Genomic DNA, 19,325 nt, shown 5'->3' on the forward strand with positions numbered 1-19,325 from the left:
GGGTGTCGGGGGTTTCCCGTGGAGCTTCCCGCTGGACACCCCACGGCGCTGGGCACCAGGGGTGCGGCTGCGCTTTGGGCCAGCCCGGGACGGGAAAGATGTTGGCGGGGAGCTGCCGGGGCGCTGAGCGAGCGGCGTTTGTTCGGACTTAAAAAGGCATGGCTGGGCGCAGAGCGGTGCGGCCTTGAGCTACCCAACAGCTCGTGGTCCCGAGTTGATACCTGGGAGGGAAGTCGGGGTGAAGGTTGGTCAGCCAGGGAGGCTGTGGCATCGTCATCCTCAGAGACGGTGCAGTTGCACGAGGCCGTGAGCAGTGTGTTTGCTCTGGGGGGACCCTACTTGGGTGAGGGGTTAAACCTCACAGCGACCCCGCCAGCCTGATCTGTCCCGTGGTCGCTGGGGAATTAGAAGTCGGGGAGGGCAGCTTTCTCTGTCCAAGGGAAGAGGTACGGGCAGAACGAGTTGAGTGAAGCATTATGAGGAGCTTAAAACAGTAGGGAGTTTAGTGGCTTCCCATTTATACTGTTGCTTCTAGCATCATAGAATGGTTTGGGTTGGAAGGGACCATCCTCTAGTTCCAACCCCCCTGCCATGCGCAGGGACACCTTCCACTAGCCCAGGTTGCTCAAAGCCCCGTCCAACCTGGCCTTGAACACTGCCAAGGAGGGGGCAGCCACAGCTTCTCTGGGCGACCTGTGCCAGTGTCCTTGCTTCTTCCAGATTTATGGCTTAAATGTATGAAATAAGGTTTAGCAAGTGCTTTTATATGAAGTGGAAGAGAACGGGCCATGTGCTGGCATTAAAAACCAGTAGTACAGGAGCATCATACAGGGAACCAACATGGGTTAATTCATGCTTGCCATCATGAATTGTGATATTTCTATGTGTTTGTGTTTGGAAAACTTGTGTTTTCCAGTTATCCTCCCCCTGTCCCAAAGTGTTTATTGTAACAAAAATGAAAAAGCTGTATTCAGATATTAACAACACTTATGAGATTTTTTTTTAATGTTCCCTGCTTAAAATACTAATACACAAATGCTGTTAGTAGTATATAATTAATAATAAGTATTAATTCTTTCTCAAGCACCATATGAAGCATATTTTTAAATTTTATATTTTATTTAAAATTCTAAGAAAAACTAAAGTTTCAAGACTGTAAAATTGTTTTAAGTCACTGTGGACATCTGAATGCAGTCCTTGAACTAACATATTTCAAACACTGGAATAAAGTTACCCTTTCTACATGTCTTCAGAAATGATCTACATCCTTGTCTCAATAAACACTCCTTTTGAAGTAAAACTGATAGTCAGGATTATTGAGGTGAACGCTGGTAATTTTTATTTGGCATATGTGGAGGCAGGTTCCTTCTAAGGAGGAAGCATTTGGGAAGTGAATGTAGGAAAACATCTTTATCTTAGATGGGTTTAGATCATCTTTCTGTAACCTTATTGCTAAGCAGCTTTTGTCTTTCTGTTTTAGAACGGTGGAGCCATTGGAATATTACAGAAGATTTTTGGTGAGTAAAAGATGATAACATGTCTATAAATTACTTGTGATCAATTTTTTCTTGCTTGCTTCTGATTTTCTAATTCGTCTGTATGGAAACCTGAAACTATAAGGGAGAACCAAAAAACTCGACTGAGAAGGGGAAAAATGGTAAAAAACTCTACAGAATATGTTTTTCCATATGTCTGGGATATTGCTGCAACAGGTTGTGTCCTTGTTCAGCTTGAGTAAATGGCTTCTGTCGGCCTCAAAAGGAACGCGATATTTGACCAAGATGGTAATGCCAGCTTGTGTCTAATACAAAATTATGTCAGACCAGGCTTTTAGATGCTACTAAAAATAAATAATAGAGAATATTGCTGTAACCATGCTCACTGTAACTATGAAGGAAAACCATTAAATATATTTTGGTATATCGACTTAGAAGTGGGTCCAGTATTGTCACCATCAGTTTTGGTTCTCATAATTAAATCTACAGTCTTTACTTTTGAGAAGCTTGAAATCGTGACAGATAATAATTCAGATCTAACATGATGGTGAATTGGTGCAATTTGTAACTTATGGTTCAGGTATTGTACAGCTTGTGAGTGATGGTATTGGAACACTGAGGTTTTTTTGGGGGGATGTTTGCTTTTTGTTTTTTTCTGTCGTTCACTAACATTAAGTGCTCCACTAGGTGGGGATGTAGAGGGGGGGAATTGCCTACAAAATCGAAACAATGTAAACAGGTAGAGACTCTCACTATAATGTATTGGTGAGCATTCTTGTATGACATTCTGAATCTAGCCTGTAGTACTTACCCTTGAGACAATCAACCTATTGTTATATTTATTTTCCAAAAATATTATAATAAAAAAAAATAGTTTTTTTGAAGGCCTACAACCACAAACTATATATCAGTTGATGAAAAACTGGCTAGAGATTTTGTAGCTGCATATTTCTGCTAAACAGAAGAGAATATTATTTAATATGAACTTATATAGCATATATACTGGTATGTTATTTCATAAAATATATTTTCTAATTTGAATTTTCTAATTTTTATTTAGAAAGAGAACTGTCGACCTGATGGAAGGGAGTTAGGTGAATTCCGGGCAACCACTGTCAACATAGGCAAGTGATTATTTGGAATAATGGTAACGGGGGAGGTATTATTAATCTCAGATCATAACAGTGACTTGCTAATCAGTTTTTTTTTTCGTTCTTGCATTTTGAAAGAAGAAAGAGGAAGGATTTCTATTTACGGTTTCAAAACGCATTAAAAAGAATGTGTGGTATGGTAATATACTGGAGCACTGTTATTCCGTTCTGCTCCTGGGCTGGTGTGCAGTGTAATTACTCTGTTCTGTTCCTGGGCTAGTGTGCACAGCACAATTTAGGTGGTCATGGGAGCTTGTCTTTTTCTAAGATCAGGTAACATATGTTATAGATGCTGAAGGCAGTGTCTAGGCACATACAGACCAGTGTAAATTTGGTGCCCTGGCATCTTGAAAGAGGCAATGACTTCTGGCTTCTGCTTTGTTCTAAGTTTGATGAGCAACTGTCTCAAGCAGAGGCAAGATACTTCTTATGCAGCGAGCAGCAGCGCCTTACATGCCTTTCTTACACCTCGTGATTTCTAAAAGTAAAATACAGGTTAACATACCAGCATAGAATAATTTCTGATTGTTACTCAGCCAGGTGGGTTTACAGTAGCCATCTATGATTTCTGGTTTAAAAGAGTAAGCCAGGGATCAGTACTGGGTCCGGTCCTTTTCAACATCTGGATGATGGGGCACAGGGTACGCTCAGCAAGTTTGCAGGTGACACCAAACTGGGAGGAGTAGCTGATTTGCCAGAGGGTCATGCTGCTGTCCAGACGGGCCTTAACAGGCTGGAGAAATGGTCTGACAGGAACCTCACCATGTTCAACAAAGTGAAGCATGAAGTCCTACACCTGGGGAGGAACAACCTGAGGCACCAGTACATGCTGGGGAGCACCCAGCTGGAAAGCAGCTTGGCAGAAAATGACTTGGGAGTCCTGGTGGACACAAGGTTGAACGTGAGCCAGCAACGTGCCCTTTCGGCAAAGGCGGCCAATGTTACCCTGGGCTGCGTTAGGCAAAGCACTGGCAACAGGATGAGGGAGATGATCCTTCCCCTCTGCTCAGCACTGGTGAGGGCACACCTGGGGTGCTGTGTGCAGTCCTGGGCTCCCCAGTACAAGAGAGACATGAACATTCTGGTGAGAGTCCAATGAAGGGCTGTGGAGATGATGATGGGACTGGAGTGTCTCTCCTGTGAGGAAAGGCTGAGAGATCTGAGAGTGTTCAGCCTGGAGAAGAGAAGGCTGAGGGGGCATCTTATCAATGTATATAAATACCTAAGAGGAGGGTGTAAAGAAGGCAGAGCCAGGCTCTACTCAGTGGAGCTCAGTGACAGGACATAAGCCAGTGGGCACAAACTTAACACAGGAGGCTGCCAGTGAACACTTGGAAACACTTTCTTACTGTGAGGGTGACCAAGCACTGGCACAGGCTGCCCAGAGAAGTTGTGGAGTCTCCATCCTTGGAGATATTCAAAAGCTGTCTGGACAGTCCTGGGCAATGGGCTCTAGGTGGTCCTGCTTGAGCAGGGGGGTTGGGCCAGATGACCTCCGGTGGTCCCTTCCAACCTCAACCTTTCTGTGTGATTCTTTGTGATTGACTGTTTAATACAGAGATTGTGTTCCCACCCTGAATTCATCAAGGCTTTGCTTAGCATGTGTTTAGTATAAAATGATGAAAAGTAAACACTTTGTGAAGGTGGATGTAATTAAGGCCCCTTGAATGGAAAGACAGATTTTAGTGAACAGCACTTTCTCTCTTCAGGTTCAATTACAACTGCAGATGGTTCTGCCCTGGTGAAGTTAGGAAATACTACGGTGATTTGTGGAGTTAAAGCGGTATGGTTGGTTTTTATTTTAATCTAGCTGTTAGGTGAACTTGTGCATTTGTGTTTTGAATGAACGTCCTGTAGAGCTACAATAGTATGCCAGTCAGACACGGTTACAGTCTTTCACCTGAGTTACTCTCAGATGTGAAAGTTAATATATAATTTAATTGTCTAGTCCTGCCTGTATAATCTGCAAACAAGTATTTTTGTGGTGTATATTGTGTATGGAGAAAGATATATGCAAAAATAAAGTCCTTGTTATTTCTAGATAAAAGCTATATAATTGAAGAATTACTGATCAATAAGTGTGTCGGTAAGTAGTTGGATGGACTATTAAGTGCCTTGTAGCCTCAACTTTACTGCTGGCTTGCCATGAACTGAGACACATCACTGCATGTCTCTGTATTGAGTTTTCTGTAAAAAAAATACAGACAGGGACTGATTAAAAATTACTCTTACAAATCTCATTGTAATGATAACTGGCAAGAAAATGACCACTTGTATATAGAGTAACTGGAAAATTTCTTTGTACAAAATCCAGCTCTTTCTTTTCCTTTTTTTTTTTTCCTGCAGGAACTTGCTGCACCTGCAGTAGATTCTGCTAATAAGGGTTATATTGGTAAGCTTTTCAGTATGAAACTTACTCAGATTGCATACTGTTTTCAACTAAAAGGCTATAATGATGGGAGAGATTGAGTGTGTTAAGAAGACTTCTTAAAAGAATGAATTTGGGTAGAATTGTATTACTTTCCTTAAAATCAGTTTCCAAATTGACATATAGGCAGTGGTATTTCAGAAATTTCAGAATGTCCCCTTCTCTGCTTGTGAGATTCCCATATAAAGCTGCCTTCCTATTGCTGATTCCAGGCTAGGCTGAAAACAAACCTGCAGCAGGGGGAAGTATCTATGTTAAGAGAGCGAAGGTAGTTCATCCATAAAAGATTGTGGCATGGAAGGTTGTGCAAAAGCACACTAACTTTTGTCTTGATGTTCCAGTAGGCAAAACATTTGACTCTTAAAATAAACCCTGTTTATTTCTCAGAGAACTGTAGAAGTCTCAGGGGTACATCCTCACTCCTCTTTGAAGTTTCTTTTGAAAAATATTAATTCCATGGAACTGAGAGCTTACACTAAATCCCCTTTTTATAAGGCATCTCTAAAGTATGTTGTTTTCAGTGAATTTGATTATGCTTAGGTGTTTTTCACAAATATTTATACACTTTTTGCTTCAAGTCTAAAGCGTACAGTTTTAATGTTGATGAACAGCAGATAGCATGCCAGTAAAGTTGGGCAGTGGGCTGAAATGCTGTTCTTTCTCGATCTACTTAAGAATGCTTAACACTTAACAAAGAGTTTATGTGGGCTCATGATATTCATAGCAGGATCACAAACAGAAAAGGATATTTAGGAGTATGTGCTTCTCCATGGAACGTGTACTCAAACTCTAAGTTCTTTAATGCAAACTCACGCATAACATTATTTCTTTTTGAGGGGAGAAGTAGGAAGGCTAGATTGAAAAATTCTTGGGCTTGCCTTTCATTTGAAGTACGTGAAATGGTATTAAGAGCGTGTATTGTCTTATTTCTTTTTTTGATATCCCAGTGCCTGCTTTCTTTAGTTTATGACTAATTATTCTTGCTGCCTAGTTCCAAATGTAGAACTGCCATCACTCTGTTCAACAAGGTTTCGTTCTGGACCACCTGGTGAAGAAGCTCAAGCAGCAAGCCAGTTCATTGCAGATGTGATTGAAAAGTAAGAACCATTTTAGTGCCTTTAAAACACGAACAACCCTGCAAGACAATTTTCTGTTTCCTGGTTTACTCTCTCCTTTTATTTTAGTTCACAGATAATAGCAAAAGAAGACTTATGTATTGCGAGTGGCAAGGTAAGTTGTATCTCAAAATGAAGAGGGACATGCTAACAAGATCACAGTGTTGAGACATTAAAGAAGGTATTTTGGGTTATAGGGTGTTTAGCTGTTGTTTTTGCTCTTTAGTCTTCATAGCTTTACATCTGAAGTGTAAAAATCCTATGATAGAAATAAGTGTCTTTGTTATTGTGGCCAGCATTTTCTTAGATAATGCACCATTTACTTAGCTGCTATATCTCACGTGCAAACCTTTTTTGATAGCTTGCTTGGGTGCTATACTGCGATATCATATGTTTGGACTATGATGGAAACATTTTGGATGCCAGTGCCTTTGCTTTGTTAGCAGCATTAAAAAATGGTAAGTCTTCTCTAGAGGAAGAGACACAATCTGATTAGTGTTGCTTGGAGAAATATGTTAGTTTTGAGCCATGATGAATAAATAACTGGTTCACAGTTCCTTAAGACTGCTTGTTTCCTGTCATGGGAATGCTAAATTACTGAAATGCAAATACAAAGTGGAAATGATGGTATGGATGCCATAGATGTGCAACACCTGGGGAGCAGGATCTTTTTTTTTTTTAATGCGTGCTACTGCTCTCTTACAAGACTAATGGCTATTCTGCCATCTGTTGTTCTGTCTCAGAGATGTGTATCTTTCAGCAGTGGCCATAAAGAACTTTAATGTCTATATCGGGATCTTACCTTATTAATATACTTTGTGTAGTCAGAATAAGTTGTTGGGGGCTTTGCTTACACAATATTTTGTCACAGCAGAATATTCCTGGTGTAATGCATTATAGTTTGAAAAAAACGTGTTTTTATGAATGTAACATGGATTGATTATTCACAGGTATGTGGCTTATAAATGCACATAGGAGACAGTATAAAGGGAACCTTACAGCAAGGCCTCCTTTTCCAACTGTTAATTGCTCGCCGTTGAATTCCTATAGCTACTTTGCTCTTGATTTCCCTATCTCCAACACTGTATGGAGTTGTCAGAGCAAGTTATCTGAAGATCAGATTGCACTGTTTCTACAGATATATATTCATGAGCTGAGACTATGTTCCTGATTTTTCTATGTACAGTAGGCTTTTTGGAGAAAAAAATACTTTTTGTTAAATCTGACTAAAGTATTGTAATTGTATGGTGTTTTGGAAGCAGAAGATGCTTCTGTGTAAGGAAGAGTGTTACCTTGAGAAGGAAAATTAAATACTTCCTTGAATGGGTAGTTCCAAGCTAAATACCTTCCTTGAATTCAAGATTTTTTTGGTGTAGAACAGCAGTAATGTAGCCAAAACTCTATTCTGATCAATTTTCAGTGGCTTAAAAGAACAGCTTAAGTATTTCAGTAGTCTTGGACATCTCTAGGATTACTAAACCCAGCAGTGTTTAATATTACACCATTGTAATTTTTTCATCTCCTCAGTACAATTGCCATCAGTTACTATAAATGAAGAAACTGGTTTATCAGAAGTCAATTTAAAACAGAAGAATCCTTTGGTTATCAGACAGCATCCAGTTGCCACATCATTTGCTATATTTGATGAGTAAGTTCGTAACTGTTTTGTACTTATGAAAACAACTGTGCATGTAAAAGCAGTGAAAGACAGAGGATGCTACCAGTGATGTTTCTGAAGTTCTTACACAGTTCTGCTAGTGGAGAGCACGCAGTCTCAGGCAGTGCTGTTTATGGCACATTGATCTGTATTTGCAGAAATGATTAACAGCCCCTTTCATTCAAATATGTAATGGAGTGGGGGGAACACTCAGCTCAGATGTTGACCAAGTGATTACCAAAATGAATCAAAGCAGAAAGTTATCAGGACTTTAGAGTGCTTCTGTTATTTGCTTTAATACCAGTTCTTGTGGGTCTGAAGTTTGATGTAGGCTGAACGTGAGAGTTTGGATCGCATGATAGGCAGACAGTTGTCAGGATATTATTTGCACACAAATCACATGTACTTACCAGCAGACAAAAAAGTTGCCTTTGGAAGAAAGCTTTTAGTGACAGTGTTTGGCTTTGCTTCCTTCAGTGAAACTGCTGCGTCAAACCAGTTACCTAAGTCTGCCTCTAGCTCCTAAAACTAAATATTGAGGGGCTGTATGCCTATGTGGGCAGTTTGTTTGGTTGATTTTTTTAAATTCTGGTTTAATAAAAAAAGCTATTTTTCTACAGCAGTTGACACAGCGCTCTAAATGATGTTTTACATACTCTGATTTCCAGAGACACTTTTCTGCATAAAAGCCCTCCTTGAAAAATTAAAACTCTCAGGTTGAGGGTTAGTGTGTCTGTGGGCAAGGAGCACTGGTGCAGAGCACTGTGCAGCTCACAGCTTCTCCTGTGGTCAACCTGTACATAAATAGTAAGTCTGATGCATCAAACACTCCCTGTGTGCTGGATCCCTGTGCCATGCAAAGGGCTGATGCTGCACAATGCATGGGGCAGAATTCATAAAGCAGTGTTTTTGAGTGGCATGGCTAAGGACTTAAGCTTTTGTACAACTATTGCTATTAAATGGCCATCTGAAACTATTAGCAAAGTTTTAAATTACCCAGAAAACCTTTAATAATTCATCACGTACAAGTTCAAATTTAAGAAGTCTGTTAATCTTCTATCTATTTTTGTGTCATCAGCTCCTCCAGCCTTGCTCTAGGACTTCCACCCCAAACTTGTCATAAACATCCCTTAGCCTAGGTGTACTACAGATGCTAAGATTTACATCAATACCAGTGTAAACTGAGGCTTCATGAAAACTTCATCTAGTCTTTTCTGTCATGATACCTGCTTGTCAGCCAAATGTTTGTAATGATAGAGACTTTATTTTTAAAAGAAACTTAAGGCTGAAACAGTAGTTGTTTGAGGTTTTTTATGTTCAAGTTTCCTTGTTGTGCAAAGTTGGCTTACAGTTTAGATCCTCTGCTCTATTTTTAACTTACTAAATGGTTCAAAAATAACTATTTAATCACTTTTAATGATGTCATATCTTGCGATATATGACAGCTTATTTTGGCTGCCTTAAGGAACCCAGTAAATCAATTTCTCAATTATTCCCTGTCTAAGTAGTGTTATGAATTCTCTGACGAGAAACTGAGAACTGCTTTTGTGGATTTGCCATTGGACAGTAGTTTTCCCTTAAGGTCTGGTAGAGACTAATGGAGCCTACACCTAAACCCAATGCTATTGTCTTTGCATAACTATGAAATAAGTGACTGTATACTGCAAATGGCATTTTCCTGCAATACACAGTTGTCATAACTCTGTGAAACTGAGGCATAAAGCTATATTGTCAGCAGCTACTATTTTAACAGACATATGCACTTAAATATGTGGAATCTCCCACTTTTTTTTTAAATTGGTGCCCAAGTACTAAATCCACCTACAAGTATTTTGTAAGACTACAGTAAAAATTATTATGTGTATTTTGCAATAATGTTAACAGAGCAACATCTACTGACACATCTCCCTGTGTTTGTCTTTCACAAGCTCATTACTCATTGTTGACCCAACTGCTGAAGAAGAAGACTTAGCAACTGGAACAGTAACTGTTGTAACTGATGATGAAGGCAGGCTGTGTTCTGTCCATAAACCAGGTACTTCCAAGTTTATTACACAGGAACCTAGGGAGGTGATAATCTTTTCTTGATCTAGATATTATGTACCTACTTTTCTCTGTAAAATGTGGGTGCTTTATGGTAACAGATACTGAGTACTTACTTATTACTTGCTCTTCAAATTCATTTTCAAAAAGGTGGCATGACTGAAATTCAAAAAAGTCACAGTTTGACCTACATAGAGCAAAGGACAGATTTTGAGCACATTTCCTCTTATACCTTAAGTTTGTTTCTGGTTTCTTTGCCTGAGGCTAGAGTTGGGAAAGCCATATGCTTCCCATGTGAAAGCTGTTGGTCATAGGAATTGCAATATTAATACTCTCTTTTGTAAAACACATTTAGAGATACATAATTGAAGTATAAATAAAAAAAAAAAATCATTGTTCCCTCTAATTTTTAGGTGGAAGTCCTCTTACAGGAGCCAAGCTTCAGGACTGTATCACCAGAGCAATTACAAGACACAAAGAAGTCAAGAAGCTGATAGACAAAGTAATAAAAAGCATAAAGCCCAAGTGAACAAAAGGAGAAATCTTTTCAAAAGTGGATTTGTAAAAATTGTATTTGTTACAGTGTTCACAAACCTTTTATACTAAATAAACAAATACCAATACTACATTTACAAAGTTCATTTTTTCTAAAATGTTTTTCACCCTTATACTATGTACAATGCTGCTGAGTGGTAAAAAATACAAGATAAAACATTCTGTTAAAAAATTAGGTGACTTAAGAAAACCAAACCCTAGCTGCTTAGAGATTTCATCTATAAAGTTCTGTAGGGTTGGCTTCTCAAAACAGTTCATTTATTTCAGTGTAACGTCAAAAGTTCATTTTCCCACCAGTCATATAGAACACTGATTTGATTTTAAACTTTCTCCTTAATTTGAGAAAAGCCCAACCTGTCAATCTATTTTTATTTGGCTGGGAGGGGAAGCAAGTCTCAGGATTTTGGAGGGACTGGTGTGCCTCTTTTCCTTTTACTTTTTGAGTGGCTGCCTGAATGCTGTTGATGACGCAGGTGAGCTGCTTGTGCTGCTGCTGCTGCCATAGCCATTTGATGCTGCAAGAATCGCAACTGCTGCCATGAAGGAGAAGGGGGAGAAAAAGCTTGTTAGTGTTGACTATAAAGCTGTTTCATGTAAGGAAGAATGAGAGGAAGGTGGTGTGGGGTGGGGGTGTGAAAAAAGAAAGAAAAAAAATGAGGAAGCACCAGGTTGACAACAGGAATACACCATGTACTGGGTCAATGAGTACAGTCAAGCAGCACCAGTGGCACAGAAGCCTGCTGAGGGCATATCTAGTGTTTCACACATGTACTTGGACAGCTTTGTTTCTTTGCCCTTTCTCTCCATTGCAGTAACTGCAGTAACTCAGCAACTTCAGTGAATGTTTGGGTTACACAGTATGTTTTTAACATAATACCTTCTCAGTGTATGCATTGTTTCTATATGTATCACAATGAGGAGACTGCTAAAAAAATATGAAAATATTTTCATAAAAGCATCTGAATGACAGAATGCTAAAGGAATGCTTTGCCAGAGCTGTTGCTTTCATGTACTGAACTGTAAATTTACAGGTGTTTACCTTCATGCTATTTTGAAATCTGTTGGCACCTGGCAGAGCTTATTTAGATATGTGCCACAAGCACTCCTTGAATGTTAGCAAATCAGGAAGGTGGATGGCTTAAGTGAATAAAAATAAATTCAGTGCTCCAAGCTGAGAGAACCACAGATTTTAAATCTTTCATGATACAGTTTGCCAGATTAATTTTCTTTCATTTGTAAGACCATAAAGACATTACTTTAAAAGAAAAATTCAAACGGGTAAGACTTGGTTTTGGAGCTGAGAATTATATTTTTAATTTTTTTTTTTTTTTTAAATACAATCAGAGTGAAGTTGCTGGATTACTTGTATCTGTTGCTGCTGCTGCTGCAAGGCTTGTTGTTGTTGCTGTTGTAAGGCAGAAGAGAGCTGGAGTCTCTGCTGAGGAAGGCTTTGCCCAGGTCTGTTCACGGCAGAGCCAAGCTGAGACAACACTAAGAAAGGAGAAGGGGAAAGCAGGCAGGTCAAAGAGGTCAGGTTGAATTGGTCAGGGTCAGGGAAGGAAGACACAGGAATAGAGTGTAACAGAAAAGGGGGATCAATAGAATTAGTTTCAGAGTCAAATTTGAAACAGTGCAGAATAAAGTATACATGATATACATACTCTGTTAGTTAGAACATAATTAGAATATGAAGTGCTTGTGGAGACACAAAGAGGTTTCTCATACTGGATGTTAAGCACACAGTTAAAGAAACATTCCTCAATGAAGTCTGGAACAGAAGTTTCCTGTATTTTATTTTTGTATCAAGTGTGACAGTGTCATGTGATATTATCAATTTACTACACTTAACTGCCAAACAAAGCAGAAAAGTGCATGCTTTGGAAGTCCAGTATTTCTTGTACAGTTCACGTGCTGATAATAAATAGTAAATTGCTCTGATCCAGTGTTAAGACTTCTTTAAGACCAAACTTCATTTCAGTGTGAATTTATCAACATACACACTTAACTATGAAAGGAGGCTCAGCAAGCACATACCTGTGGCTTGAGGTTGCATAAAATTCCCTACTCCAGTCAGGTTAATTACAGCAGCTTGTTGGGCAGATAATGCCTGATCTTGGTTGGATGGACCTTGGTCAGACCCCTAGCAAAAATGAAAAGCTTGATCCTTATTACCAAACTTTGGTATCAATGAATAAGTAAATAAAGCCAGTGTGTAGGCAAACTTTTGAAGTGCCATTTAAAAACACTTAATTCTACATCTTCTGGTATATGTAGATACAGGCTATATTGTAGTCACTATTAGAAGTAGAATGAACAGATGCTGAATGCCCCAACATAGCTGTTTTGGCAGAAATGGTATTATGCCTGTTACCCAGCAGAAGTCCCATGTAGTTGTCAACCTTCCTGCAGTCAGAGACTACAGTTTGTGGTTGTCATCTTACAACAATTTCCCATCCCACTCCCAACCCCAGAGTTTTCAGGTGACACCTGAAATCATCCACATGCAAAGGTCCTAATCAATCAAAATGTGAAAAGTTTGAAACTTACATTCACATGTTCATGTTGTGCCACATTCCTTAATGTCATAAGAAATACAAACCCTGCTTTTAAAATTTTATTTTCAGAACAGAGAAGTTCAGAATAATCACTCGAAGGGAATTAGTGGATTCTGATCTAGTGTCTACTGAAGTCAAAGTGTATTGCATTATGACCTCTTCTAGAACTTAAATTATGCATTGATTTATAAGGTGGGAATAAAATATAAGCAATTCAAAAAAACTGCACAGCTTATCAGTCAGGAAAAAAGAAGCGCTTTTATACATTTGCAGGAGTTGCAATGCTTCTTCAGAATAACCATATAAAATAATGCCACTAAGAACCAGGTAAACTTGTCCAAAAGGTTGCACATTAAGACGATGTCATCTTAATGAAGACAGCTAAGAAAGATTTACAAAGACACAGAAACACCACTTGGGGAAAAAACCCTAAGTATGAGGCAAGAATGTATATATTCTGTTGGTAGCACAGAAAATTGGTCTTTTGGGGTTTAGGTTTTTTCTAAGTAGTCAGATTACAGCACTGTGAACACATACATTCTTGTCCTTAGTGAAAGCTAAGGAATCCAGTATTCATGATAGCTCATTTTAGCTAATGACCCTAGTCTTATTCTATGTGTGGTAAGGGAGAAGTTCCTTAGGGCAAGTTAGCCAATGCAGAGATTGATTTCCTCCAGAAGAACTTTCTGCCACAAGAAGGACTAGGCTTACATCAGCATTTCTGTAAATGCCCTTGAAGTCCAATGTCTAGAAAATAAAACCCAATAGTATGAGCTTGCATGTTTTTTTTTTTTCAGTAATTCAACTAGTAACTGACATTTGGATTCTGAGAACAAATCCGAAAGTTTTCCATTGAAATGTCTCACATTCCAGAACACAGCCTGTTACACCATAAAAACATTTGAAAGAGGCGTCTTATTTATGAACAGTCTACAGTAGCACAAGTAAAACTGTTACGACAAACTGAGTATCCAGTAGAGACCATTTGGTAAACAGGAGTCTTGCATGTCTGGGAAGACAAAAGATAAAGAACACAAAAGCAGAGCAGCTAGTTTTCCCAAATTGGTGCATTAGTGCTGGTAAAGATTTTTAGGCACAAGTAGAACCAACCACTCAAAATTTGTCATTTTGAGACAGACTGATCTCTATCAAGACTTTGGTCTTCCTCAGTGATTAAAGTCTTTAACACTCATTACAGGTAGCAGTAGAGCATGTGTCTTAAGATGACAGCTTTAAAGCCAACTGATAGTTTCTCTGGTACAAAGAGAATGACTCTGTGGAAGTACAGCGTCAGGATCATAAGCCAACTCACAGCAGTGTAGGTGAGAAGTTTTAGTTACTCTGTAGTAATCCTGACTTTTTCCTCTCTCCATCTGATGTACCTGCTAGCTATGATAAACAGGACAACACTAAGATGATTTACAGTGGGCTGGCTCTCCTCATGCCAGAGTTAGACAACGCTTAGCCAGTTGTTTTGTTATAGCTCTTCTAGACAGGACATAAATAAAGGAATATAACCCAGCTCCAGCCATGGCAACAAAGCCACAGCAGTCTTTGCAGTTTGGGAAGGTTTTGGAGGAAGACCTTCCTCCCCGCTCTGCTTCAGATCTGTTGGCTAAAAGCTCATTTATTTGTAGAGGTGGGGAGAATAGGAGAAACTGTTTCATCCATGCACCCCAGACTAAGGGCTGTGAGCACACACCTGTACTCCCTGTTGCTGAGAACTACAGGTTGTAGGCTGCTGAGATTGTTGCTGTGGAGAAAACTGTGACAGCTGCTGCTGGAGTGAGTTAAAAATAAGTGAACCACCTGGAAGCTGTTGAAGATTAAAAACAAAAGGCATAATTCAATCAAACTGCTGAGTTTACCACTGTCCTAGGATGAACATGACATTGATAATGATGTACTCCTTGGAGGTTTGGTTTTGGTTTTTTTTAAAATCCTTTCAAATGAACCAGTTTATAATTACTGTTGTTTGTGAAAAATCCTTATGCTCAGAAAACAAGCCTGCATTAAATTACAGTGACATATTTCCACAGGAAAATACATTTTTATTATTATAATTTAAAAAGTAGAGATGGTACTATTACTGAAAATGTAAAGGCTAGTCTTTGAAAGCACTGGGTATTATTTTCACTTTCAGAATATACCACTTAATAGATGCTTCCAATCAACAAGCTGCTAGGTTTGATGCAGAAAAACATTCAAGTGAAACAGACTTGATTCATCTCCCTTACCCCAGGTTCATTTCCACTCATTTCAGGCAAATTATTCTTGGCTTATATAAGCTGCAGAGGTAGCTGGAAAGGATGTACTTTAATGGGGAAATCATGCAAATACAAACATTTAATTTTATAGAAGAGCTCTACTCTGGCATAACTGCCTGCTGTGTCTGCCCTTTTCCATATTTCTGGAGCGTGTACAGGAGTGGGAGGAGAAAGTAGCAAAGCTACAGTTGATCTTCTACTGATACTCATTTTTTTTGAAGCATGGTGCAACATCTGTGGAACACTGAAGCTGCGATTCCACACCTGTAACTTGCAGCTGACTTCCAAGATCCAGGAGTTCCACCCAGTTACACAAACTCCCTGTTCTGATTTTAAATGGAGCTCTGACATAAGCAACTTATGTTCATTTTTATCTGTACATATGTTTAGTGGAAAGAAAATATTTACAGACCTTCTAAACTACCTATTTTACATGAGCTTCTATTTCCATTACCACAAGCTCTTTAAAGCTATTACGTGCATGTTGAGCTTGACTTTTAGGCACTAAAAAACGTGTAACGTGTAACTCCTGAGTAATTCTACTGTACTGTTTTGTACTTTTAAAATAATCATAACTTCAGTTTAAAGAATGATTTGCAATAAAAGCTTAGACAAATCCTGAAAACATAAGTTTGTATTTTAGGATTAATCTCTTGAATTCAAATGTCAGCATTTTTAGATTGTTACTGAGAACTAGCTGCTTTGTTGTGAGCTAGGAATACAATTTCCACCTGGTATCTTTATGGAAGTAGCTTTTTCTGTTATTCTAAGCATTTTAGACAAGCAACTAAAATTTGCAGGAAATTGTCTGATCAACTGGCTTCAAAGATCTGTGGGAGGCAATGCAGTAAGCAGCACTACACACGTCTAAAGAAATAGAAGAAATTATTATTATTGTGTCCAAGTATATCAATTACCTGTAGAAGATTTAAGGGCCGAAGATTTGATGCATTTTTCAAACCAAAGGGGCTGCCTGTTAAAGAAAACATCTTTTTATTAGTAGGAAGTTTTTACTTAATTAAATATGTGTATTGCAATTAATACACCATTCCACTGGGATTACTTCAAGACAATTGGAAGTTGGAAAACTGGCAAGTATAAATTTTATACTTAATACAACATTGCATTTTCTGTAATGTTGACAAGTTCATAGCTATCCAGATTCAAAGTTGAGAGCTGACTAAACAAGAAATCTGTACTGCTACTAAACACTGTACCCTGCAACCCATAACCTGTTAATGCATTTACACAAAGGTGAATGGAGATTATCATAGCAGTTATTCTTCCGTGATTATTCTTCCGGATTTAAAAAATTTTACTGTTTGTACACTAAATCCAGAAATGTCCAAGGACTCCATGAAGTAACAGGCTCTCATTTTCTCAATCAGTAACAGAAAACAATTGCACCCAAAATCTTAGTGACTGCGCACCCCCCCAAGGGCTTCTGCCTTCTCTATCTGACTTCTAGAGTTTTTGGCATTATTCCATATGGCACTGTTCCATGCTATGCTAAATAAGAATGTACATGTAGTAAGCTATCACGCGGGTACAGAACCGATACAAATGCTCCAGTAAAACAGTGTCTGTCAAACAGAACCTCCAGAGGTCTTCCATGGACCTAGCTCAGCTCACTACTCCCATCTGTTATGTAGACAACAGAATAGCATATAAAAAACTGTGACACCAAATTGGTAAAGGTTGATAGTGCTTGAAAGAACAGAATTAGGATTAAAAGATATCTTAGTGAATTGACGAAAGGGTCCAAAATTCAGTAACATTGAATTAAAAAGACAAATGAACACATACAAAATTGTGAGTAATTAGCTTTGTGTCTATACAGCGAGAAAGGACACGAGAAATTACAGTCACAAACTGTAAGTCACAAACATATCTGAATCATCCATATCACAAACTATAGAACACACAAAAAAAGAACCTCTTCACACAGTTTACGTTTATAAAAGTCACTGTCACGAGATGCTGTAGATTCCAAAAATATAAATGGGTTCAAAAAACAATTAGATAAATCCAAAGTCAGGAAGTCTAGCATGGAATATTAAGCACAAAGATCCATGTGGATAGTCTTCAGCTGATAAAGTCTCACAGCTGTAGATTGCCAGAAGAGGTACAGTTGCATACAAGGGATATTTCACTTTACATTTTTGCCTCATTTTAAACTCTTTCCTAAGTATCCTCTAATGGCAAACTGGATGGATTTTTGGCCTAAACCAGTCAAGCCATTCTTATGTTAACGTAATGCTGTTGCAAAAAATACAGATAAAAAATAGGCAGACCTCACTTGGGGAAATGTTAACAGGAATGTTGTGAAAGAGATGAGATGCATTTATTCTGCTGGGCTCCACAGTGGTAAATCAGCCAAGCTCAGGCTTGTGTCCAGTTTTGGTTATCACATTTTAAGAAGGATGTAAGCAAATTGGACAGTCTAGAAGAGAGTGACAGGATTATGAAAGCTTTGAAAAATACGACCTATCAGAAAGAGAAGACAAATGCGGGACATGACAGCATGTTTGATACTTAGAAGGTAAAGAGAAAGGGTGAACAACTATTTTTCATGTCTGCAAGAAATAGGAGAAAAAAAAAATTCAAATTGCAGTTAAGGAGATGCACTGTAATCAGAAAGAAACATTCTGTATGGATAATGAACTACTCCAAACAGCTACAGGAAGATGGGAATCTTCTTTAGTGAAGGTATCTAAAGACAGTTTAGATAAACATTGGTTCATTATGGTTTAGACAGATTTGACTACATCTCGGCATAAGGGATGGATATCTTGAAGTCTCTTCTATCATTCTGATTCCATAATCTTACAATATGGGTTTTTTATTATACCTTCAAAAAAAACCACTTAAGAATTTAAATCTTGCTTTAATGAATATCAAGGCATACAGATTTAGTCATACCTGAAGTCAGTAATGAATTATCCTACTAGAGTAAAATAGAACCAGTGACAAAACACCCCGCACATTTAAAAAGTGAGGCCTCATTCTAAGTTCAGTCATGCCTTTTTTCTGGCAGTCTCCATTATGAAAGTTGCATATAGAATTTGGAGTTTAATCTCAAATTTCCCACTGAGCATGCCAAACAATCCAGGTTTAGAGAACATTTTCCCAGCCTGGCTCCTCAAAAACCAACCAATCTCAAACACAGCCTACACTCTGAATGCAAAAGTATGTTGTTCAGAAGCTCCAGCCATCAAACACACCACCTATTCACAAATGGCCACTTTTGTCCACTGCTCTCACAATGTATTTTCACACTGCCCCTATCTGACAGGTGTCTTTTCAATTTATTCACACTAACCTGCTTGAGAGGCAGACTGCATTGCAGCAGGCAGCGCACTTGGTACCAGACCTCCTGATGGTAAAATGCCACTCAGATTTATACCTGCAGGGGCTATGGCACCAGTGTTGCACCCCAACATAGGGTTTGAACCACTCATCAGTGTCTGCGCTCCACTGTAGAAGAGGAAAGACAACACATCAAACCCAAGTGGTACAAGTAAATTTGAGTAACTAAATTTTGCCCTCTGTCTCATGACAAGGGAATCAATTGTTTGCTGTAAATGGGATTATAGATAAAGCATCAAAGCAGCTTAAAAAATAGTTATGCTTAGGACATACCAAACACATATCCATGTTCTCGGTATATACAGGCTTTTTTCTTTAGTATAATTTATGGAAAATAAAACACTAGTGGTTCTTTTATTCTAGAAATACTGAAAGACCAGTCTTCAATATGGTTGTACTATCATAACAAAAAGTTAAGGAAGAGGTTTGTGTTTCCTTTTTACACTATAAAAAAAAAACAAAAAAAAAAAAAGATCTCTAATCAACAGTGAACAACCGCTGAGCACCTTGGCTGAATGACTCAAATGTCCGATATTTGCATTGAAGCATATTGTATCTTACACTGACTTAACGATCACAGAATTTCATTTAGTCTATAAAGTTATACCATTCAATCTATTCTTGACAGCAGCTTTTTTTTAAAAACCTCAAACAGAGTTTTACAGATCAAAGGATGTTTTAACCTCAAC

At 38.5% G+C, this 19,325-nt stretch overlaps 2 protein-coding genes across 11 annotated transcripts in view; one reads left to right on the plus strand and one right to left on the minus strand.

Moving 5' to 3' along the window:
- Positions 1–1,243: 1,243 nt before the first annotated feature.
- Positions 1,244–10,522, plus strand: EXOSC8 (exosome component 8). The gene is made up of 11 exons (XM_026862413.1): positions 1,244–1,331; positions 1,420–1,517; positions 2,557–2,620; positions 4,357–4,430; positions 4,994–5,039; positions 6,067–6,172; positions 6,260–6,305; positions 6,552–6,648; positions 7,718–7,838; positions 9,776–9,882; positions 10,304–10,522. The coding sequence occupies exons 1-11, from the start codon at positions 1,244–1,246 to the stop codon at positions 10,417–10,419; spliced, it is 963 nt and encodes a 320-aa protein (XP_026718214.1). The 3' UTR covers positions 10,420–10,522.
- The window catches only part of SUPT20H (SPT20 homolog, SAGA complex component), a 34,546-nt gene continuing 25,665 nt past the window's right edge, over positions 10,445–19,325 (minus strand). For 6 of the 10 annotated variants that reach the window (XM_026847485.1, XM_026847393.1, XM_026847839.1 and 3 more), the window contains exons 20-24: positions 18,590–18,744; positions 16,185–16,240; positions 12,480–12,585; positions 11,809–11,936; positions 10,712–10,978 (exon numbers count right to left, since the gene is read on the minus strand). In XM_026847485.1, the coding sequence (XP_026703286.1) occupies positions 10,841–10,978; positions 11,809–11,936; positions 12,480–12,585; positions 16,185–16,240; positions 18,590–18,744 (583 nt within the window). In that variant the 3' untranslated portion in view covers positions 10,712–10,840. Of the gene's footprint in view, positions 10,979–11,808; positions 11,937–12,479; positions 12,586–16,184; positions 16,241–17,561; positions 17,711–18,589; positions 18,745–19,325 lie in introns of those variants that run through there. The other 4 variants (XM_026847959.1, XM_026847663.1, XM_026847582.1 and 1 more) reach the window with 4 other exon arrangements.

This window comes from Athene cunicularia, assembly GCF_003259725.1.
Source record: "Athene cunicularia isolate RWA chromosome 1 unlocalized genomic scaffold, athCun1 chr1_part1, whole genome shotgun sequence".
NCBI lineage: Eukaryota > Metazoa > Chordata > Aves > Strigiformes > Strigidae > Athene > Athene cunicularia.